The sequence below is a fragment of the Mus caroli genome, unplaced genomic scaffold (assembly GCF_978045245.1).
Source record: "Mus caroli unplaced genomic scaffold, Mus_caroli_1 scaffold_4, whole genome shotgun sequence".
In the NCBI taxonomy this organism is placed as follows: Eukaryota; Metazoa; Chordata; class Mammalia; order Rodentia; family Muridae; genus Mus; species Mus caroli.
In genome coordinates, this window is record NW_028227259.1 from 9,802,956 (window position 1) to 9,829,095 (window position 26,140).

The 26,140-nt window shown below is 37.9% G+C and overlaps 1 protein-coding gene across 9 annotated transcripts in view; it reads right to left on the reverse strand.

The window, feature by feature from the left end:
• The window catches only part of Magi2 (membrane associated guanylate kinase, WW and PDZ domain containing 2), a 1,489,420-nt gene that overhangs the window by 628,374 nt on the left and 834,906 nt on the right, over nt 1-26,140 (reverse strand). For all 9 annotated transcript variants that reach the window (XM_085836468.1, XM_085836467.1, XM_021161941.3 and 6 more), the window contains one exon: nt 12,342-12,461. In XM_085836468.1, the coding sequence (XP_085692594.1) occupies nt 12,342-12,461 (120 nt within the window). The remainder of the gene's footprint in view (nt 1-12,341; nt 12,462-26,140) is intronic.

Below are 26,140 nucleotides of genomic sequence, written 5' to 3' on the forward strand. Positions count from 1 at the left end.
ACTGTTTTCGCTCTGTTTGTGTAAAATACTCCCATCCTCAGCTATAACTTTTAGTTCATCACACCAACCTCCTAGTTATTGCTAAAACTACCTGCCGAGGAGACTCATCTCAATATTTTTGAACCACTAAGGCTATAATATGCTCTGTTAGATGTAAAGAAAATTGGGATAAAATACTTGTTAAAAAGGGTACTTCAATTTATACAAACTTCAGGCAAATAAGGTAACTATGTGAGGTCTGTTTGTTGTGGGAGAAGATTCCGGTATGTTGCCATGGAGTTTATTAAGTAGCATAGAATGCTGTACTAAATTCATGAGCAAAAAACACACCAAACAATATGACATCAGATTGAACAAGGTATCAATAGGCATGTCTGTTTCCTCAAAGGCACTGTCTTCCTTTAAAACAAAGAAATAATTTCTGATAAATTTTTTTCACTTTTGCCTCATGGGCACATTTGTCAGTTTTTCTACTATTTTCACTATTATTCTCTATTAAACTTATGGGGAAAATATTGAAATATAAAATCCATAACAAGCAGTAGACTAACTGGGGTATGACATGCAGAACAATGCAGCATGAGAAGACCCCTGGATGTGACGTATTATACAGCACACAATCACACAGGACTATATTCTCAAGAAAGCAACAGATAACAAAAGCAAGAATAAAGAAATATTAAGCCAGTGAAATTGTGATAAATGCAAAACATTAGAAAGTGCAATAGAAAGGAAAGTTCCTAAGTGGCGAGGGTCAATGCATAAGAGGTCTACATATTTTTAGAAACTTAAAAAATATTGAGCTGGTGAGGCTGAGGAGCTGGCTCTGCAGTACCTGCTGCTTTCTGGAGGGCACAAGCAGCAGCCATACCAGGCCGCTCACAGCAGCCTGCAATACCAGTTCCAAGGGATTCAGTGCTTGTGGCACACACACCCACAGACACACACACACAGGCACACAAACATAAAAACACCCAAACACACACATACACATAAACACACATACATACATACAAGCACATGCACAAACATACACAAAGACACATATACACACACAAACACACAGAAACACAAATACACATACAAACAGATATATATATATATATATATATACATAAACACATATAGACACATAAACATATACACAAACGTGAACAGACATAAGCACAAATACACATAAACACATGCACAAACACATAAACACAAACATACTCAAAAACAAATATACACTTGCACAAACACACTCACAAACACAGTTATGCACACATAAATATATATACAAACAAATACACACAAACACAGAATACACACACAAACACATATACATACAAACACATATACATACAAACACATATACACACAAAGTAAGTCTAAAGCAAGTATATTGCAATGAAGGTTACTGTGCAGGCAGGCTTATGACCATAAATGAATGATGTATTCCTGAATAGAAATGTTTCCCTGACTTGCTGAACATATTTTGCTTGGAACATCCTGCACATGTGACTTTGTCCAGGAAATATACCAAGATAGATATGTATTATTTACTTTCCAGCTAAAACCAGAGGCACTGAGGAAAATGAACTGCATCTCTCATTCCCAGGATCCCCAGGGGACAGCAAGTATTGCAAAGAGTGAAAACAAAACAAAAAAAATCAAGAGTCAGAGGCAGATATTTGCACCCAACCAATGGACAGAAACAGCTGACCCCTGTTGTTGAATTTGGGAAAGACTGAAAGAAGCTGAGGAGGAGGGCGACCCTGTAGGAGAACCAGCAATCTCAATTAATCTGGACCCCCGAGATCTCTCAAACACTGGGCCACCAAACAGACAACATACACCAGCTGATATGAGGCCCCCAACACACATACAGCAGAGGAATCCTGGGTCTGTGTTCATTCAGAAATGATACACCTAATCCTCAAGAGACTGGAGGCCCCAGGGAGTTTAGAGGTCAGGTGGGGTGGGGGTGGGGAGATAAAATAGAGTGTAAAATAAATAAATATATTTTTAAAAAAATCAAGAAACTATTGTGCTCAGACTTAAAAAAAATGGGTGAACTGGTAAATTTTCCTTTTATCAATATATTTATTTTAAAAATTTTTTATTAGGTATTTTCTTCATTTACATTTCAAATGCTATTCTAAAAGTCCCCCATACCCTCCCCCCGCCCCCGCTTCCCTACCCACCCACTCCCACTTCTTGGCCCTGGCATTCCCCTGTACTGGGGCATATAAAGTTTGCTAGACCAAGGGGCCTCTCTTCTCAATGATGGCCAACTAGGCCATCTTCTGCTACACAGTTGAGTCATGTAGCAGTAATTTGATGGACCCATTCTAAATCTAACACATTAATCACTTGTTTTTTCAAATATTCCACACAGAATTTGTCACTAACATTATGACAGACATCCGCGGGATAAAAGAACATGTAGTTCTCAGTTCACTATAATTGGTGACTAGTTATTTTCCCTAATTATATTTGTACATGCTTAGAATGTTTTGAACATGTAAAAACACCATATTTACTTGCATTTGTAAATTAATTACTTAAATAATTTAATAGTATAGCAATTTGAATATGTTTGAATATATAATGTAAATCTCCCCTACACAGGAAAAAGTTAAAATAGTTTGTCAGGAGAGGCTTCCCATTAGCCTGGCACTTTCCATTAATGGAGTCATCTAATTTATTTATTTATTTATTTATTTATTTATTTATTTATTTATTTATTTATTTATATTTAACATCCCAATTGCAGCCCCTGCTTCTAGGCCTCCTTCACAGAGTTCCTCCTCTATGGCCCTACTCCTTCTCCTCTGATAAGGGGAGCGGCCCCCTCTGGGTACCAACTTACCCTGACCCATCAAGTCAGTGCAGGATTGTTCATTTCCTCTCTTGCTAGGCCAGACAAGGCAGCTCAGCTAGGGGAATAGGACCCACAGGCTGGCAAAAGAGTTAGGGACAGCACCTGCTCCAGTTTTTTGGGGAGGACCTACTTGAAGACCAAATTTGCACACTTGCTATATATGTGTGCAGAGGTCTAGGTCCAACCCATAAATGCTCTTTAGTTGATGGTTCAGACTCAGGAAGCCCCAAGAGTCCAGATTAGCTGACTCTGTTTGTCTTCTTGTAGAGTCCCTATTCACTTGGGATTCCTCAATCCTTTCCCCCAAATCTTCTAAGACTCTCCAAGTTCCATGTAAATTTGCCCTGCCTATAAGTAGTGCAGGGACAAAGGTGAAGCTGAAACTGGGAAAATGGCCAGCCAATGACTCGACCAACTTGAGACTCATCCCATGGGCAAGAACCAATCCCTGACAGTATTAATGATACTCTCTTGAGCTTACAAACAGGAGTCTAGTATAACTGTCCTTTGAGAGGAGAGGCCCCACCAAGCAACAGACTGAAACACATGCACAGACCCACAGCCAAACATTGTACTAAGCTTGTACATTGTAATCTTTGAAGAAAACTCTTCTCAAGTATTACCTTTCTACATACAATCTATCCTTCTCTGGACAACTGAGTGTCATGTTAGGAGAATCAATGCTGTGCTGTGCTGTCCTCTGGCAGGTGGAGATGTGGTCCCATGGCAACAGTGGCCCTGGTGGGCAATCATTCTGCCTTTCATCTTACACACTTTGTGATTTCACCCTTCTCCTCCTCACTGTCAGGCGTACAGCGTGCCTCCAGCATAGATCAAGGCAATCTTCTCCTCACACATATACTAATTCACAATCTCTCATGAATATAAGTATATTAATAAACACAGTCAAAGAAAATCACAGGAAAGAGATGGAAGAGAAAGCAGGTGCAGTTTGAGACAAGGCAGTTGCTGGGAGTCGCATGGGTTGAAGACTTGATGCTTGGTTTGGTGCCTTAAAATGAGTAAAGGGGCCGTGTGGATTTGGAAGTGGAGCAGTGCAGGAAGCTGAAATGGCAAGCCTAAGAGTCCAGGTGCGAAGCAATGTGTGTGCTGTTAGAGAAACAGGGCAAAGGTTCCGCAGCTGAGGAGGAGCACAGTCTAAGCCACACCTCCCATTTGTAACAAGGAGCCACTTGGTGAGGACTGTGCTTCCTTGATTCTTGACATTTCACATTTGTAAAGAATTAACAATTCTCTTTTATGGAAACAATTGTTTTCACTTTTTATATACTTATGCATCTTTGCATGCCCACTCATCTGTCCTGAGCTATGTACATGCAGGCATCTGTCAGAGGAATCTAAAATGCTGTTTCTGGAGTGAGAGATGGCTGTGAGCCCCTGATGCAGACACTGGGAACTGAACCTGGCTTCTCAGCTGGATCACCAATGCTCTTAACCACTGAGCTGTCTGTCCATATACTTACAGACTTATTGATTGATTTAATTGTCCTTATTTTCATCTAATTGCTGTGTATATACATAATATACATTGAAATATAGAAACAACTACAAATATATAAATTAAAATTATGAAATATGTATTATGAATGTTCTTATTCATTTTTGTCCACTTAAGGAAACAATTCAGAGGATTTGGAAATAGTGATCCAATCAGCAGAGGCAAATGGATTCTGTTTGTCAACACAGTGGAGAAAACAGCTATAACATTTATAAATTAGCTATTATATGGTGAATAGCTGACAGGCTCAACATATCTCATACGCTGTTAATGGTGGCAAAGACTTGCCAAAGCAGCCAGGACATTTTAAATTCCGGCAAGGAAGAATTTTCATATGCTGTAAATCTTCTCCAACAACATGTTTTCAATACAGGCAGCAGGAGATTCTGAAGTTCTTTTCAAAATGAAACCACTCTGTCTGCCTGTCTGTCTGCTTTGCAACATAACAAACAAGAACAGTAAATCTTCAGACTGCATTTCTGTGCACAGTCTGAATTAAAGTTTCAGATAACAAAATAGTTTATTAAAAAAACCTACACCTATTAAAGCTTTTCTGAAAATTGAATTTAATAGTCTCTTCAAATAATGTATTTTCTTAGGTAATAAAAACCAGTGGACTGATCTTCCCTTTAATTATTAAGATATTTGCCACCATGAAAGAAAGAGGTCAACTAATTTCTAATATCCTCTGTTCTTGAGATCAGCAGTATGGAAGACATAAAGAAATAATGCCTCGGGAGCTTGTCTTTGCCAGAGTTGAAGTTCAGATGTAAAAATTCCTTTTGTAGATTTGTAGGCTAACACTGTCAAATGGGTGGTGTGTGGAATAAGTCTCTGAAAAAATTACTGACAGAAAGGGATAGTTGAACATCTCTGAGAATGACTAAATAAAACGTTTGCTTGGGGAATGTCTGTGTCGAACCCCAGAGATGCTCAGCATAATTTGGAAGAGGTCATTTCAGACAAAATTGTTGTCATGTAAAAGATTACTGTCATCAATTTGACCAAGGCTCATGGGAGACATTTCTCATAAAATGAGAAAATTTAGTCTCTTTGAAAGTTAGATTCAGTGAAAATAAAGTAATATATATTCATGGCTACAAATATATAAATTTAAATTATGACATACCTAATTTATTAAGAAAGTTTGATCCATTTTTGTTCATGTAGAGAAACAATTTGGAGGGCTTGAAAACAGTGGTCCAGTCAGGAGAGGCAAATAGGTTCTGTTTGTCAACATGGTGGGAGAAAAAAATTTTAAACTCTCTCTCTTTCTCTGTATGTATATATATGTATGTATGTATGTATGTATGTATGTATGTATGTATATTCAATAGGATAACTTTTTTCTATGTGATTTCCAAATTGGTTCATACTAAAAATGGGAAAGGGGTATATGTGAGTTGAAAATTGTCATGATTTATAATATGAGCTTGAAGAAAATGAATTAAACCATAAACTTCATTGTTTATAAATCATAGGTTTCACCTAATATTATTATAGATTTTGAGGCAGTTAAAGAAATGAGTTCCATGATGGATCACCTTGGGACTGTTAACAATGTATTCCCCAAAGGCTGCATCTGTTTATTTCTGCTGCAGCAAAATAAAAGTCATGAGGACCTAGTCATAAACTGATTGATGTGAGCATTCGGGTGACGTAAAAAGACTAATTTCATTTCCCTCACCTTCAATAATTTACTTAAATATTTATTAAGTTCCTACAATGATAATGAACCTGTCAATTATTTCTTGAGCCATTTCTTTTTGTTAATTTTAGTGAGACACGTGTTTAGAAGTGCACAGTACATATTTTAAGAACCCTGGGCTTACAATCGGTCAAGACATAAAAGAGAATTTTGTAAATTTTTATTTTCTGCACAACAATCCTTCCTCTCCTGCTGTTTAGGAAGAGCATGTGCACACTGTGGACTCTTTCCACAGTGTTGAATACAATCCCTTTCCCCTCCGCGATAGCAACTTTGAACTAACAAACAAACGAACTACTAACTAACTAACCAACTAAACAAACAGCTGGCACTATAAGATCCCTAAAGGAGACAAAGAGTTCACTAAATGTTTCTTCCCCTACTACTTAAAATAAGTAAGCTTTGTGCATAGAGGTTCAGTGTTCCTTAAATATATGCTCAAATTTGAGAATAGAATCATTCACAGAAGGTATAGTGCCCAAAAATGAAAAATTAAAAAAAAATCCTTCTAGAGATGAACATATAAGTGTGGACAGCAAACTCCAAAAACTATTCCTGTGATCAGGGTTATTATGAATACTCTAGAGTTGTTCTCTTGTATCAGGTCACAAGATAAAAAAGGAAAAGGAAAGTTTTACTTCATATTGGCCTCCTGGAATGACAAAATCCTTAGCACCAATTTAAATGTTGAGAAGGAAATCCCATTTATGTATCAGTGGATTGAAGCTTTGACAGGAAGAAGAAACAGCATTTCTCAGGATTATCTACAGTGTCTGTGTTGATTATCTTTGGCTATCTTGATTGAGATTAGAGACTAAGAATTTCAATAGCAAACTTCAAGGTCAAACTTTAAAAAAAAATGAGATTTTGACTTTAGACAGCAGAATTAAACATATTTGAATAATATTTATTCATTCATTTCATAGAAAGTTTCTATTTAGTATTTAATAATAATTCTATAGGATTCAGAAAGAATAGCTCTTATTAAATAAATAAGGAATTTCAATTCCAAAGTTCTATTATTAAATTACTTATAATATTTTGTACGTTGTTTAGACTAAACTGAAACTTACATGAAGGTTTAATTCCATGACTAGATAGAACTACAGTGTTAGGGTAGGGTAAATAATGTATCTGTACTTGATTTGGGCCAATATGCCAATAATCTGCTGTGCTCTATTTGAACCTCTTAAAATTGGAATAGTGAGCCGGGCGTGGTGGCACACGCCTTTAGTCCCAGCACTCGGGAGGCAGAGGCAGGCGGATTTCTGAGTTCGAGGCCAGCCTGGTCTACAGAGTGAGTTCCAGGACAGCCAGGGCTACCCAGAGAAACCCTGTCTTGAAAAACAAAACAAACAAACAAACAAACAAAATTGGAATAGTGTATTAATTAATTTTTCTATTGCTTTAACAAAATACCATGCATTGGTAATTCAAACTACCACAGGTAGTTTTGCAATTGGGTAATGTCCATTAAAAGGAAATCTTTAATTTTATGAGCAGTAACTACTTCTATATATTTAAAATTGTCTTCTTGTACTTGAAGAATCAAAACAAAAAATGTAATAATAGTTGGTGCAATGGAAAGAGTTCTCTGGAAAGGACAAGACCATCTCGGTCTAGGCAAAGCTCAGGAGCATGAATGCTAATGTGACTTTCAGAATACTGGCTGAGGCAGATAACTGATGTGTCTGAAGAGTGGGATTATGAATATAATATTCCAGACAACTGGAAGAAGACGACGATGATGCAAGAGTTCAGAATTCTGGGTAGGCCAGCATTTGGTCAGTTTCCAGAGGCTGGGCTTCTACAGATGAATGGTTGGAACTGGAAAGCATTATACTGGGAGTGTAGACCCAGAAAACAAATGTCATAAGCTTTCTTTCATTTGTGGATCCTAGCTCCAAATCTTTAGATGTGAATGTATAACCTGGAGTAATTAGGAAAGTAAAAAGGTCTGTGTGGAGAGGGGGGATTGGATAGCGGACATTAAGACATGGGAGCTGTTGAAGTCAGAAATGGGAAAAACAAGATGAGGAAACCTTACTGTGAAAGAGGGAAGGGGAAATAACACAAAACATATTTGAAAAATCAATTAGGAAAAATTATTTTATATATAGCCAACTTTTAAGTACACATTGTCACCCATATAGGTGTCTCTTCCAATAATGTTTTCCTCATGAACTATAAACTAGCTATCAAACAAACAACAAAAGAAAACCTCCCTTCACGTTGTTGATCAGGAAAGAGTTCCCAAAAGAATAGAGGTTAGTTCTATAGCTTCCATTTGTCTCCTGTAAAGTATCCTAAGCGTGTTAAATGTACACAATAAATTCATACCTACTTATAAGCAAATTTAATATCAAGAGAGTGATCTGCATTCATCCAGACTGTTCTCTGGCTCTTCTTCCATAGGAAACCCACACCTTCAATTCTTGTTTTCCAAACATTTTTCCTAATATTACAAGGCTCATGACTGGACTTCCTTCCATTAATCAATATTGTATTGTAAACCATTTATTGGTACAATAAATCAAATTAATCATGAACCTGACTCAATGGGAAAGGTAAGAACTATGTCATCCAAGCATTGGAAAAGGCCCACTCACTAACACAGCATAGCCACCCTTCCTCAAGTCTCCCTGGCCACTCCCTTCAGAGCCTGTAAGCAGCAGCTGTGTGATGAGTATTCAGGCCAGCATGGATAGAGAAAGAACGAAGGCCTTCAGAATCAATCAAAATTCTGCTGAGGGGCATATGCAATAGCTGCAGATAACCACAGCACATTAAGACCCTCCTTTTAGGCTTTGTCAAGTAACAGAATTGTTCTCCGGAGCAAGATCTTTGTCCAGTTTTCCAGATGCAGAGCTGTAATTTAGGAGAGTCTTTTTGATGTCTGATCAATAAAATAACAGACAAATTCCTTTTTGGTTACATCTATCCACTTAGATTAAATTAGAATTAACAATGAAGTATATTAGTGTGTCTCTGAAAGCTGCCTAGATGACTATACCTTTTTCTCACACAGTTTTACAAGTGGGCATTTCTGATTATAGAATCAAGTGGCAGAAGGAAAGATGCACAGATACAATTGGAATCCCATTTCTCAGCAATGAGCAGCTAGCCCAGGCAGTATATAAAGGATCTCTTTTATCTTTGCTAATAAGAGGGAAAGCAGCCCTTATTTTTCAGGACAAGCGATGCAGCATATTGCCTGAGCTACAAGACCACCCATCCTTTCTCCAGCTCATGAGTGGCCAGGCTATGGTAGGCTTGCAGACTCAATTTTTAGGAGTAGCTCTCATTGTTAAGGATCCCACATAGTAAACAGAAAAGTCTATGATCTTAATGCTAAGAACAGCTCAGTATTTTCTTTAGTGCACTCACAGACTACTGAAGATGGCTTTTCCAGTCTGCCTAATGGCTCTACAGAACTGAGAAGACAGGAGAAAACATAGCAAGGTGGAGAGGGAACAACAGCCCAGAAAATGCAAAGGGGATGAAATGGGATCTGGAAAAATGGGGCTTTCATTAAAGAAACCTTAAAACCGTATGAAAGATTGCTACTGCAAGAGTTTTTCATGCCCAGTTGAATAACTCAGGGATTCCTCCTGAACATTCTGGGAGCATCTCAGACCATGCTTTTCTTGACCAGCATCAGTGAGTAGAGGCTCTAGCGGAGACCAGTCCTGAAGGAATGCCTCTGAAAATGAACTTTAGCTTCTGCTTAGCTGAAGTCATAGGACAAACTAAAAACAAAATCCCAAGGTGTGAGAAGGTTCTCGAGGTTTCTATCCAGGTAGTTATGGCATCCAGCAAAAGAGATTTGAATTTATTTATGAAAGCAAGCAATGACACAGCCACCTATGACAAAGTCCTACATGAAAACCTGGCTTACTGCTCAGTAATCAGTTCTACATACGTCAGAGTCTCCGGAATGACTAACAAGTTGTACCAAACCTTCAGACGATACCTAAGAAAGTCAGCAGTGGTCACCCTTTCTCAAAGCTCTGTTATACTGGAACAGTTTCAGTATATTTTTCTCAAGATTGACTTGGGACCTAAAACATAATCTGGAGTTGATTTTAAGATAGTGATGTAAAAATTCATGGCATGTCATCTACTTGATCACAAAGACAGCAGAAATTTAACATGAACATATGCTCTGCTAAATGCTTCTATACAATCAGGTGAAATATATGTTTCATTATCAAAAAGCCCTACTATACATCACACTCTTGAAAGGATCCTTATGATCCTGGTTCTTCACTATATAAAAGTGATACTTAAATAAGGTTTTTAAGTACAATATGTTATGTAGTGAGTCGGCCTAATGCTGCTTGTATTCTAATGCTAATCAGGGCCCCCTAAGGCTAGTTGCCCCAGAGAAGAGAGCATCTTCACATAAGATAACGAATTAACCTGCTCCCCCAGTTATTTCTAACTGGAAAATAAACATGCTGATGGCAGACAATAGGTGGGCAGAAGAGACATAGGTGGGGTTTAGGTTTTGGGGGCATTGGGTCAGAGGAACAGGAGAAAAAAAGAAAGTACAGGAGAAGAGGAAGGAGAAGCCATTGTGGGTTAAGGGTCAAAAGAGTGTGGGCCTGAGGGCTGCCCAACTGGAGCTAAGAGCAACCCAGATAGAACATAGTAAGTAGCAAGTAATATCTCAGGATTATGGATAGGAAAATAGATTCTACCAGCATGGAGGGTAGGCAGCTGTCCAGGTCCTGTGTTGTTTAAGGCTTACTGTAACTAAAGGGCTGTGAGTGTGGCCCTCATTTGGGAACTAGTTGGTTTAAGGCAGGGTAGAAACCCCAGGCTGGGATTTTAAATAATTTTTACAACATTACTATTAGGATGTGTACAAACTAAATATTATTATTACACAGACCAAAGAAAATTAGTCTATAATTCATTATTTATTTTCTCTGACTTACTTTATATAAATGTTATCTAATATGTAAAGAATTTTACATCAGAGACTTGAAAAAACTTTACATTATTAAAATATCTTCTTTATTTAAAAATGCTTTAAAGTCAATCTTTATTATCTGTTTATGATGACTAATGCATAGAACCATTTTCTAGATATTATCATCTTTTGCCTGAAATATAGCAATAAGTGACTTTCTCTAGTGCTTTTAGGCAGAATTTTTAGCCTAAATTGTCTTAAGAATGCTAAATAATTGAAGAGATTTTAATGCCTCTAACAGCCTCACAATAGTAAGATTTGAACATCTGTATGTCACAGCATACTGCAATAAGCAAGTAGAAGAAGTAGATGGCCAAACTGAATACATAGCAACTGGTCTTGTTAGTGAGGATTGGGAAAACTCTGATGTAGGATGGGCTAAGCAGTCATGCATATACTACAAGTTTTACTGTTATTGTTGAACAATATTAGCTGAAGCACAGTGAGACAAACTTCATCTCCAGACTGAATAAGAATGTATGTAAATATACTTTGAACATGTAACAATGAAGAATAAAAGATATTTATACTGTTATGTTAGTTTAAACTATTCTTGTACTGTGTCTGATATAAACTTTCATTACACACACTCTTGATGCATGTTAATATATATGCCCAATTATGACCATACCAACATACTGTTTACACCTGTTTTTCAAAGATGCCACTTCCATTTATATAGATAAGCCTCTTAAGTTTCATCAAGATGACTTATGCACAGAAGTAATATACAGAGTCAAGTTTGCTACTGAGGATATTATGGCTCATTTTTTTTCAGTGTCCTTTGCAGTGAGAAATCCTTCTAGAATTCTGTATTTGGGTTTTAGTCTTTGCTCATATTTGACCCAGGCACACAAGGAGACTGGTGACTCAGTAAAATTTGGAATTCCCCAGCACGAAGTATCTCCTATCTTATGATCTTGTATGAGATGTAAGTGAGGGTCTGTGCAGTACAGCAACATGAGAACTCAAAATAGTGATGGACAGGAACTCCTCTCTGCCCTCTCTAGGATACCACCAAGACACAGCTGAGCTTCAAAGTAACAGCATGCTTAGCCACCAAGTCAGTTCACGCATATTTAGATCTCTGAGCGATTTAAGAGTAGAATTAGTTCAGATACATCTTAACATGTTTCTGAATTATTTTAACAAAGCCCTCAGGCCCAGATCAGCAGTATAGTCTGATCCATTCTCCCAATGTTCTGCTGTCAGGAGAATAAAGGAAGTCATGTGACGCAATAAGTACAGACTTGTACTGAAACGTGCTTACCTTCATAGGTCCCGCTTTCAAGGAGAGCACCACTCTTCTCCAATTCCATAAAGTCCTCAACGGTTATGAAAATGTAGTCCACTCCAGGGACCTCACCCTCCTTATGTGGCCTTGTGGTGCCTAAATTAAAAAAAATAATAAAACAAAAGACATAGTCTAAGTGTCATGTTGCTGAACTTTAGAAATACCACCATGCCTTTGAATAGTCACTAACATGTGTTTGTACATTCTAGGGTGCTGGCAGTTTCCATGTGCCCTTCTGTTTGTTTGGCAATAGGAAAAAGAAAACAGGGCAAAAAATTTGAGTAAATGGACAAAGCATTTTTCTCATTAAGCTTACATAGAGTTTATTGCCATGGAATGTGGCTGAAGAGATTTGTTCAATGCAGACCATTGTGCCCCTATAAAAGAGGTGGGTTGAAGGGTGGGGCAGGAGTCTCCATGCTCAGGAATTTTCACCCTTCACTCCTGTGAATGGACTTCTATTGTTCTACATGCCAGTGTCCTGTGACATAAAAATATATTGGAAAGTAAAAATTTAAGCTAATGTCAGTTAATCTTGGTATTATTCTGACATGCTTCCTTTGCAGTGTGTGTGTGTGTGTGTGTGTGTGTTTGTACATGCATGTGTGTATATGTGTGAATACTTCATATTGTGTTTGTTAATATTGAACCAAATAGCTCATATATACATACTAAATCTAAAAGGTCACAAAATTTGTACTAGTACTTAAAATTTGATAGTAATTGGAACTGTCTGATAATTACAGTTGTAGTAACAATTATAATGGCTGTAATATGACATATATGTTAATAGGACAATGTTCATCTCAATACCTTCCTTATATGGGCTGCATTTCTTCCTTTATTACTGTCTGTAATTCTGACCAGTGCGTAACATTTTTCCCACGGTTACCATACTGGATTGTGTCTTGCTCACTATATCCCTTATTGAGAGAATGGAGCTACAGAGGGTCAAAGACATCCACATGTTTTTTGGAGAATTTAGTTTTCCAAGCTTATTGTCTAGATCATCAAGGTGGTGGTGGTGGGGGAGGGACACAGACAGACAGACAGTAAGACCAACAATTCCTCAATTTTTCCCCTTCTCTTTCTATGTATCTACATACAGTATTTCACCATGGTCAAACTGAAACTTACATAATGCAGAAATACAAATAGCTAAAATGTAATAATACAGGAAAATGCAGAAACAAAGTGGTGCATTAGAAGGCATCTATATAATTAAAGATTCCCCATATGATCTCCACTATAGAAAAAGCATTTTACATTAATCTTTTTTTATTCTTCGAGTTTTAAATCTTTGTTGACTATCATGAAAGCACGTACTTACTTGTGTTTTCCATCTTTTTGGATCAAATTAGAATAGCAAGACAGTGTTATAAACTACCATGAAGAATGTATAAATTTATATACTATAAAATTCATTTGAAGCCAGAATAATTCTTACTAGATTTTTTTAAAGTCGAAATGGATCATTTTCTAGAGTTAAGTTTTACAACCCCTTTTTTTCAGGGTTGCAAAACAGTTTTTGTTTAAATTACTCTGATGACTTACCCCTGAATTTGTTATTTTATGTAATTTAATTAAGGCACCTTGTGCAATATTTCCTGTTGCTTTTATGCTATAAAATATAAGCCTCCCACACTTAATATGCATAATTTGCTGTCAAATTAATGTTTTTATGAGAACTTTAACTTTTAATATCCTGACTTTTATGTGCTTAACCCTTATGAATTAAAAAAGCATTAAAAGAGTTTTTGGCAATCAATTTGTTTTTCTGTTTATTTAGAGCACACTCTAATCATTAAGCAAAATCGCATAACAAAGATTCAATTTATCCTACTAATTTATCTCCATGTTTCAGAAGTCACGTGCTTGGAGTAATTCCGTGCCTGCAGCACAGTAGTACATTCCTAGCACAATGCAAGTTCAGAAGAGCTTGCTTCAGGCCAGATCTAGGGTGACCAAGTCTGGCGCAGAGGCTGTATGGCTTTCCCTTTCTTGGTTCAACCCTGAGCCTCAGTGTGATGTATCAGTACCTCCTGTAATAGACCCCACCCCATTGCTGGATGCTGATGCTGACCAGGAGCTGCCCAGCCTCCCTGTCTCTCAAGGAAGTTCTTCTCTGCTTTCAGCACTGCAGCGTTGATGAAGACATCTTCTTTTGCCTAGTCTCTGCTCTCTGTTTTTAACCAGTTCCTTAATGTCTATTTTCTCTGACATCTTCACCAAATCTGCTTTATTTGCCTTTCTATCCACTAATACAATAAATAATCCATGTATACAAGAACAATATGGAGACTCTTCCACCATTTTCCCATTGGAGTAAGACCCTGGGTTCATTCATGGACTGGGGCAGCTACAGAAAACCAGACACTAGACCCTAAAATGGTTCAGATTTCAACATTTTAATATCAGCTTGATTCTACCCACACTGGGGATTCACACTTTCCTAAAGTTCTGCCATATCCTCCCATTGGCACTGACTCAACTCTTTGTCTGCACAAGATGTGAAACATTTATTCTCTTGGTAAGGGAGGTGGTAATTTAAATAAAAACCTTCTCATGTTCAGCTTTCTATGCTTGCATTATGATCCATATTTTATTTTTCCTCCATAATCAACACTTGATTGCAATTATGTTTCTACCTTAGATGAAGCCTTTTTCTCTTCCTTAGGTTAAAATTTTAATGTTTTTCAAAAATTAAGGTTACATGTATTTTTTAAACTTAATAATTTAATAAGGTTTCTTTCAATATAGAAGATATCTATTACACTCTCATCTCACACACATATGCACATGAACACAATATACACCACACACACACACACACACCTTTTTGTTACTCAGGGTCAAATGCACTCTTATTTTGCTTTGTTTCTAATCTCTTTACGATTTAGAATGTTTATTGATTTTCTGCTTTGGTCATTTCTCGATTTCCCACTAATGAAAATGAGCACCTCGTTGCATTTTGCCCATTCACAAACACCGCATTCTACTTTTCTCTCTCCTTCCTTTTACTTTCAAGAGAACATATTTGGATGACTGCCTTAGGCACACATTTGAGATTCTATAAATCAGTTTCCATCTGAACCTTGATCACCTTTTCTATTTTCCATGTAATTTTGATTACTTTAGATGTAATGTTTTCATTTCAAAGTTTACACAGATGAGTCATTAATTCAGTTGACTAATTCCCTCTTTGTTAGATTAATCCCTTCTCAAAATGTAAAATTACAGTTAGTAGTCATCAAGTTATTCTTGCTGAGGAAGTCACTCCCTGACGCTTCTAACCTCCTCCAATCCTGACTTTGTCAGACCTCCCCCAGCTGCCAACAGCCTGGGGCTTTGCAGTGCCTCTGTCATGTGCCTCTTTCTCAGGTGCCAGGACTATTTTTGTGGTTTCTACCCTCACGCTGGCAGAGCGATCATTCAGAAGCTCACTTTCAGTCAAGGGCAGCATGGAAGCCACACTGATTTTATGTGTTGGAAATTGTCTTTATTCCTCCTGCCCAGGAGGAAAGGTTGACAGCATTTCAGGAACATCTCATGATAAAAACACACTTCCCCGTCCTGCTCTGTTCAGACTCTCATTGTCCTTCAGTCATGTCAGTAGAAACTCTTCCTGGCAGCCACTTTCCTCCTTCCCTCTCTAGTCCCACCTTCAACTCTTTGGTAAGTCTGATGTCCTGTCTCCCCTCAGTCTTCTTTCCTATCTACCCTTCTCTAAGGCTACCACTGCCTTCCTGAAGTCTGTAATTGCCTGGTTCCTACAGTGGTTACCTCCCTCCTTCAGGTGTTACTATTCTTCCCAACTGCCTAGTTCATCCTCTGGCCAAGAGAGGTGATTGGAAATAGACAGGGAAATGCTGAAAGTTTCACTGTCAGAGGCTGCTCAAGCAGTCAAGATCAAGGTGACAGTCAGAGGGCACCAAGCTATAGATTTTTATATAGAATTGCCTTTGTGGGACACATGAGAGGACACAATTTAAGAATTTTTAGGCAAATTATACTGGCAGACAATTTTAATCCCAGCACTCAGGAGGCATAGGCAAGTGGACTTCTCACTCAATGTCAGCCCGGCCTACACAGGAAGCTCTGGGTCAGCAGCCAGGTCTATAAAATGAGACTATACTTTCAAAATAGTAATAGTAACAATAGTAGTACTTGTAGTAATAGTAGAAGTAGTGTAGCAGAAAAAAAAGGAAAGAAACTATTTTTGTAGTTAAACAAATACCTATTTTTCTCTCTATATAATCTATATCATTAGAATGACTCTTTGACATAGACAATCAAAGATATACTTTTAAGTTGTGTGATCTTGTAGATGAGAGGATAAGCTGTGTAATCAACCTGAGTGCCCTGCCATGTCATATCAGTTTAAGTTGACATTTGGTCCTTTATCTTTTGAAGTCTAGAATTCTTATATATGCAAAGGACTAATGCAAGCAGCATCTTTGGAAGCTAATGTGTGCAGTGAATTAAACAATTCTTTTTTCTTTTTTATTGGATATTTTATTTATTTACACTTCAAATGTTATCCCCTTTCCTGGTTTCCCACCCAGAAACCCCCTATCCCTCCACCTACTTCTATGAGGATGCTCGCCCACTGACCCCAATCACTTCCACTTGCCCACCATGGTATTCCCCTACACTGGGGCATCAAGCCTTTCCAGAACCAAGGGCCTCCCCTTCCACTGATGCCCTACAAGGCCATCCTCTGCTACATATGCATCTGGAGTCACGAGTCCCTCTGTGTGTACTCTTTGGTTGGTGATTTAGTCCCTGGGAGCCCTTGGGGGTCTGGGTGATTGATATTGTTGCTCTTCTATGGGTTACAAACCCCTTCAGTTCTTTCAGTACTTTCTCTAACTCCTCCGTTGAGGACCCCATGCTCAGTCAAATGGTTGGCTACAAGCATTCGTCTCTGTATTTGCCAGGCTCTGAAAGAAACTCTCAGGAGACACCTATATCAGGCTCCTGTCAGCATCTTGGCATTCTCAATGCTGTATGGATTTGGTGTGTTTATATGGGATGGATCCCCAGGTGGGCAGTCTCTGGATGGCCACCTTCAGTCTCTGCTCCACACTTTGTCTCCGTATTTACTCCCTTGAGTGTTTTGTTTCTACCTTCTAAGAAGGACTTGAAGCATCCATCCTTCTTCTTGAGCTTCATTTGGTCTATAATTTTATCTTGGGTATTCCGAGCTTTGGGGCTAATATCGACTTATCAGTGAGTTCATATCATATATGTTCTTTTGTGACTGAGTTATCTCACTCAGGATGATATTTACTAGTTTCATTCATTTGCCTAAGAATTTCATGAAGTCATTGTTTTTAATAGTTCAGTAGTACTCCATTGTGTAAGTTTACCACATTTTCAGTATCCTTTCCTGTCTGAAGGACATCTGGGTTCTTTGCAGCTTCTGGCTATTATAAATAAGGCTGCTATGAACATAGTAGAGCATGTATCCTTGTTATATGTTGGAACATCTTTTGGGTATATGCCCAGGAGTGGTATAGCTGGGCCCTCAGGTAATACTATGTCCAATTTTCTGAGGAACTGTCAGACTGATTTCCAGAGCGGTTGTACCAGCTTGCAATCCCACAAACAATGGAGAAGTGTTCCTCTTTCTCCACGTCCTCATCAGTATCTGCTATCACCTGAGTTTTGATCTCAGTCATTCTACCTGGTATGAGGTGGAATGTCAGGGTTGTTTTGATTTGCATTCCCCTGATGACTAAGGATGTTGAACATTTCTTTAGGTGCTTCTCAGTCATTGGAAATTCCTTAACTGAAAATTCTCTCTTTAGCTCTGTTTCCCATTTTTAATATGGTTATTTGGTTTTCTGAAGTCTAACATCCTGATTTTTTTGTACATATATGGGATATTATCTGTCTATCGATGGAGTATTGGTAAAGATCTTTTCCCAAACTGTTGGTTACAATTTTGTCCTATTGACAGTGTCCTTTCCCTTACAAAAGATTTGCAAGTTTATGAGGTCCCATTTGTCAATTCTTGATCTTACAGCATAAGTCATTGGTGGTGTGTTCAGAAAAATTTCACCTGTGCCCATGTGTTTGAGGCTCTTCCCCAGTTTCTCTTCTATAAGTTTCAGTGTGTCTGGTTTTATGTGGAGATCCTCGATCCACTTGGACTTGAACTTTGTACAAGGAAATAAGAATGGAACAATTTGCATTCTTCTACATGCTAACCTTCAGTTGAACCAGCACCATTTGTTGACAATGCTGTCTTTTTTCCACTGGATGGTTTTAGCTCCTTTGTCAAAGATTAAGTGACCATAGGTGTGTGAATTCATTTCTGGATCTTCAATTCTATCCCATTGAACTACCTGCCTGTCATTGTACTAATACCTTTCAGTTTTTACCACTATTGCTCTGTAATACAGCTTGAGGTCAGGGATGGTAATTCCCCCAGAAGTTCTTTTATTGTTGAGAATAATTTTCACTATCCGGGTTTTTTGTTATTCCATATGAATTTGCAAATTGCCCTTTCTAACTTGGTGAAGAACTGAGTTGGAATTTTGATGGGGATTGCATTGAATCTGTCTATTGCTTCCAGTAAGATGGCCACTTTTACTATATTAATCCTGCCAATCCATGAGCATGGGAGATCTTTCCATCTTCTGAGATTTTCTTTGATTTTTCCTCAGGGGCTTGAAGTCTTGTCATACAGATCTTTCACTTGCTTTGGTTAGAGTCACACCAAGATACTCTATATCATTTATGAGTATTGTGAAGGGTGTCGCTTCCCTAATTTCTTTCTCAGACCGTTTATCCTTTAAGAATAGGAAGGCTACTGATTTGTTTCAGTTAATTTCATATCCAGACACTTTGCTGAAGTTGCTTATCAGGTTTAGGAGTTCTCTGGTGGAATTTTTGGGGTCACTTAAGTATACTATCATATCATCTGCAAATAGTGATATTTTGACTTCTTCCTTTCCAACTTGTATCCCTTTGACCTCCTTTCGTTGTCTAATTGCCCTGGCTAGGGCTTCAAGTACTTATATTGAATAGATAGGAAAAGAGCAGGCAGCCTTGTCTAGTTCCCGATTTTAGTGGGATTGCTTCAAGTTTCCCTCCATTTAGTTTGATGTTGGCTACTGGCTGGCTGTATATTTCTCTTACTATGTTTAGGTATGGGCCTTGAATTCCTGATCTTCCCTTATCATGAAAGGGTGTTGAAATTTGTCAAATGCTTTCTCAGCATCTAATGAAATGATCATGTGGTTTTTCTCCTTGAGTTTGTTTATATACTGGATTATGTTGATGGATTCTCATATATTGAACCATCCCTGCATCCCTGGGATGAAGCCTCCTTGATCATGATGGATGATCATTTTGATGTGGTCTTAGATTTGGTTTGCAAGAATTTTTTGAGTATTTTTGCATGGACATTCATAAGTATAAATCTTTTTTGGTGTTTTTCTTTCATTTATGTATGCATGTATTCACTTTACATCCTCATTGCTGCTCCACTTCTCCTGCAACCCCGTTCACAAATTCCCTCCCCCATCTCCTTTAATTTCTCCTCTGGGAGGTGGCAGACCTCCTGGGGTATCCCTATACTCAAACCCATTTCTTTGCAAGGCTACGTATTTGTATAATTCAGACATGGTAGTTAGGATAACATCGGGCATTTAGTAAGCACTTGACAGTGACTTATTGTTGTCTTGAGAAGTAGATGTGACTCCCTAGACTGTTTTTGTTTTTATGAATTCATGTTATCATATAGAGCACTTACAGTGTACTGATCAATATTATAAATGCCTGTGGTTTAATACCAAAACCAGAGAATATCACTGCCATTTTGCAAGTTTTATTTTAATAAAGAGAGTGAGAATAGAAAATTAATTGAAAAGCTAAATTAATTATTTATATTAATAATATTATTAAATTAATATATTGAATATATACTCTATACTGGTCATAGGCATTTGCACAGCTTAGTGGTCAACTGCTGAGATTTTTAAGAATTAGCATATGAGGGGTAATCATCAAAGACAAAAACTATGAGAAAAGACCTCAAGGGAAGTAAAGACCTACAACCCTGTGGTGTTCAGGCTTCCCAGTAAGACTATAGACCTCTGGGAGGCCACAGCAGAGTTACTAAGAGCTTGCACTAGATTCTTAAAGATAGCTTATTTCAAATATTACTCAGCTTTGCTTAGGTCTGACTGGACTCATTAAAGCCCTGCATAGTTTCCTTTTCTTCAACTTTCCATTACTTTCAGCAGGCTGGCAATAAAACAGTCCATGATAGGTTGTGCTACCTGATGCACAGGTACAAACAAGCAAGCATTCACACATGTGGGCTGGGGAGATGGTTCTGTAGGTAAAGTGGTTTCCAATAAGCCTGATGGCCTGAGTTTAGTTCATGAGACTCACATGGCAGAAGGAAAGAAACTCCTACAAGTTTTCCTCTGATCCCCTCTTGTGGACTATGGCATGCACCAACACACACACACACACACACACACACACACACACACACATTTATGTGCACACACATATACATGTGCATACACAAATAAATTTATAATTTATAAAGTAAAAAGCAAAAGTAAACATTCACCTATCAATCCTCAATTTCAAAAGCGGAGATAGAAATACAGGACATGTGTTTTAAAGTGAGAGTTGAGTCTGTCTACATCCATTTCTGTTTCAATATTTTATGTATGTGGTCAGAGATGAAAACATCATTTACTTGATTATCAATGTTCTTGTCATATACTAAAATACCCAATAGCTATGAAAGGCATTATAAAAACATGGATGCCATGGCAATCATACCCATCTTCCTCTCAGTAGCAGGAACAGCATAGCCAGTAGATTGTAGGTTCCCCAATGTCGGTGACAGTACCTTAGTTTTACCGCCTATTAGAATTAAAATACAAGCCAACTAGCTTTGTTCAGAATACTTGCGGGTAAGAACTTCTTTTGATTAAAGATACAAGTTGACTTTATAAAATTATCTGAGTGCGAAGAAAATTAATAAATAGATCCATCTGCTTGATGAGACACTAAAATGTGACCAGTAATGTCTTGGTCATTGTTTCCATTTGAATGACACCATAAAACAAATAGATCCTGTGAACTGGATCGTGAGAAGTTTCTTGCTACTTGTTGCCTCTGTTGAAAATTATAAAAATATTTCTAAAGCCTCATTAGTCGGTTATTTAAGTTTACCTGCTGGCATAGTGCCTTCAACAATAAGGAAAGAAGGCATAATTTTAAGTTTATGCACTCAGGAAGAAAGGAAAGTTATTAGTGTTATATTAGAGAAGAAAAAAACTAGAAAAGCAGGCAGAGATCTGTGTAGGTTTCTCATTCTACTAGGAAAGGCAGCCCATGTGGGGTAAAATGTGAAGTGCAATGAAGTGTTGCACAGGGGTAAGTTGCAGGTAAGTGTAATTAATATGTTGGCTGGGAAAGGTTGATGCAGATTTTCCTGAAATCTTATTTTTATGCTGAAATAATTATAGATGCTTTCCCCACTCAAAAAATTGTGAATAGAGAACCGACAGGGAAGCAAGCGTCAGCACTAACTGCAAGTCCATCCAGCATCAGGAATACGGTGGCAGGCAGCTGGGGAGGATCTGAATGGGACATGGAGATTCAACAGAGAGCTCAGCTTGAAGCACTGTCTCATAATGCCCTTTGAATATAATTTTCCTATATAGTCCACAGAGAAGTCTAAAATAAATTTTATCACCTAAATTATGGCTTCTCTATTTCAATATTATTTCTTCTAGACCACTCCTCAAAAATGAATGGAAATGAAAGGGAGGAAATTCCGCTAATTGAATTTATGCTTTATGTCCTATTGCTTAGTTTCTTAAAGGAAAGACCTTATTTGATAATTGGCTAATTAACTTCTGTATGAATAGTACCTCTTTCAGAGGCTATAAAGACATCCAGTGCTTAAACTCAAAGTGCATGTCTGAAGAGAATTCAGTTTTTTCACAAAGGTTAGTTTGTTGATGCAAGATGAAAGTATATGAAGGCTGCTTGTCATTTGGTAACCATGGCAACCAGGAAATGCCAATTAGATTCTTAAGAATTCTAGTTTTAAATGAAAGAACACTGACCGTTTCACCTCGAAAAGAAACAAGAATGACATCTTTAGTGAGTGTGAGTCTAGAGCATAATTCCTCTTTGATTTTTGCTAGTTTTTAAAATCCCATAAAATAATTTTAAAACATCACTGACTTAAAGCAAAAGCCATCAGGACAACACTGTGATCCATTACGATGTGCTGCAACTGCTACAAGGTCTGCCATGTGGTGTGGAAAGTAATAGACCTAGAGCTGATCATCAAGTGCCGCTGTGTTCAAAGCAGATGGGTCACGATGAGGCAATCTGGGAAACGTCAGCATGTCCTTTTTTACTATGTTCTCTCTCTTTCTTTCCAGTGTTTCTCAATTCAGGCTAGAGAAAATAAATCTTGACAGCTAGGGCAATTCCCTTTGGAGTTGACCTTTAATTAACTCACTCTTAGGTTTCTAAGACACTCCTTCAGCTTGCAAGTTAGTCATTAGCAAGTGTGAACATCATACCAGATTTGTGTGTGTGCTTCCAATAGAAACACTGTCCTTTGGCCAAGTGCCTTTAAATCAATTTTTTACACAACCAGTCAGAGTTGATTTTATTCTGTTTGGTTTTAATGATATAACATCTAAAAATATGGTTTTGTTCAGTTCAGCTGAACTTAGTGTAAACACCCAATAGTCATATTACAACACAGTCCAGGATTCCTGGACTCAGGCCATCCTTCTGCATCCTCCTCCTGAATGCCTGAGGATACAGGCCCATGCCACTCCCCAGAAATGCTATCTGTCGAAACAAGTTCTTCAGACAAAGAGACCCGGGCATCGATTTCATGCTTCTCACATACATGATTATATCCCTGTTGTATGTCTACCAAACAGAGATTAAGGTGAGAAGTACTACTTGATTAAGGCTTGGGCTGGATAAAAGCTCAGTAGAAAAGTGCTTGCTTAGTGTGAATGAGGCCCTGACTTCAGTCTGCAGCACTACCCACCTTAGCCCTACCACACACATATGCATAGGAATGTTCATTTGTTGCCCTCCATAACTTCAGTTCAAAAACCCCAACACTAAGAAAGAAGAAAAAAATTCTAGGGTGGTATTTTATGTTTTATACGTATATACATATGATACACACACACACACACACACACACACACATATATATATATATATACTTTCTATCATAACATATGTATGTTAAATGAACATATATATTGTCAGTATGAATATCTCATGCACTACTGACACGAACATATCATGCACTTTGCATTAAGACAAATTAGGGAAAAGTGAATCTGTTTATTCATTCATTCATTCACTCATTCATTAATTTATTATTTGTTCATCCATATAAACTATCATTACTCTCATTGTAATTAATCTACACTCTAAATCTTGTGGTAAATGTACGTGCGTGAGATATGCGCACGTTCATGTGAGGATGCAAGCATGCTTCATAGGTGTTGGTGCCTGTTGTGTGCACTGGTGTGTAGAGTTTAGAAGACAATGCCAGGTGTCTTTTGAAAGAGGGACTCTCACTAAACCTGGGGTTCTTTGATATAGCTAAACTCACTAGCTACAGCTCCAAGAATCTGCTTGTCTCCACCCCTGGAGCACAGGCTGTGGGGCAGACACTCAACCTACACAACTGTCTTTCCATGTGCTTCCCCCTATCAATTCTTTTATACTGAAGCCCATCTCCTTTACTTACAAAATAGTAGCGGAAACGTTAGTTATAAAACTCAAGCTTTTCATGAAAATTTTGTCTTTGCCTCACTTGTATTTACAACACAGGAAAAGAAAATGCTATGACTCTGGGAGCAAATCTGCACAGAATGACTCACCAAAGTAAAAGCAAACCCCTGAGGGACCTATGTACTGGAGACTTGTTCCATTCTTAACATGTACCAAAGAAGCATGGCTGACTTCAGGTTAAGTGGTCACTGCACCTTTACCAGGGAACCAGGGCAGCATGCCATGACCTCAAGGTTCTTGATGGGGCTGGATGATGAACAGCCTACTTTGTTCTTCAATATTTAATTAAGATGTGTTCTCTACATGGCATTCTATAGGGTTCTGAAAAAATTAGTCTCTTCAATTTATTATTTAGCAGATAATATGTCAAGATTATATAGTGAGCTTAAAGAAAGACCAGTGACTTTTTATAGAAACAATATATATTTAGTTTGACGTTTTTATACTGTGCTCATGTAAAATTAATCTGGGCCAGAATGAGACTGCATGGGCAGCCACAGCCCTTTGTGCAATGCAGACATCGCCATGACCTTCACTGCAAGGTTTAGCAGATCATAATTCTATCATTTTATCACTATTAGAATCTTGCAGTGACATTAACTTTTAGTGTCACCATATGTCTCTATGGCATCTGTATTTTGAAATATCCAAGGTAGATCTTAGGATACAGTTACCACAGACTATCAGAAAATAGACATAAAAACAAAAAGGCAGTTAACTATTTAGAGATTTCAAAGCATTAGGAGCATGGGCAGATTATAAGACATACATTGTATAACTGGGTTATCAAATGCTGTTTATTTGTTCCCATTGAGGGCCTCGAGGACACAGTCAACAAACTGGCATGGAGGAAATGAAGAGAGAAGAGAAGTAACTCAAAATAGGAACAGGTCAGGTATCCCAGGAAAGGGGCTTCTAGATGGTTAAAAATCTTGAGTTCAAGAACTCCCTGTGCATTTAGGGGAGCTTATGCCCACAGTATTAACTATTGCTTCTATTTCTGACTTATCACAAAACTTACTTTCCATTTGATGGAATTTAGAACAGAAACACAAGTTCTATTGTTTGAAAAATATTACAAAATATTCTAACAAAATATGCTGAAAGGAGGTTAACTCTTTTTTTGTAGATCAGGCTAGCCTTGAACTCAGAAATCCGCCTGTCTCTGCCTCCCAAATAATGGGAGTAAAGGCGTGTGCCACCACTGCCCAGTTGGAGGTTAACTCTTAATGGTATTGAACAGTCATGTTTACACGATATCTACTTGCATTTTTTGGGACAGACAGTTGTTCCTGCTCAGATCAGAGTGATCGTAGGGCAATCATCAAATATTTCACTCTACTAACCGTCTGGGCTTCAAGCAGCTTGGTGGAAAAGCAAAGTATTCAGTATTCTGCCAGGAAAAAACATGAAGAAGTGTGCTGTTGAAGACGGAAGGCTTCTGCCTTTCTGAGACTTACACATTAGGCACAGCCGGGAACCCCACATCTACAGGACCCCTTAGGATTCAGGGGCAGCGGGATACCCTGTCCAATTATCGTCCCCTGCAGGACTCTGCAGTCTTAATTTCAGGCCAGTATAATCCTTCCCTGGTTGGACAGCAAGAGGAAGGGATAGAAAGAAAGCAGTGGGCATTGTGAGTGGCTAGATACTCATTTGCAACCTTTGTTAGTGATTTCTACACTGATATATCAGCATAGAACATCACCACAATCCCTAAAAATGGTATTCTCCAAAGACTCTCAAATCATTATTTGCAAGACTTGCAATTATCTTGGGAGATTAAGAAAAATTTTATGAATTAAATACACAAAAGAAAAATTTTAAGAGAATTTCAAAGGACAGTTAATTAGGGTAGTTCGGCAGGAAAGCTACTGAGTTAAAAATGAGTTATCAAAGTAAATATTAGATGGTTTTTAGAGAAAATGTTTGTAATTAAAAAAAAA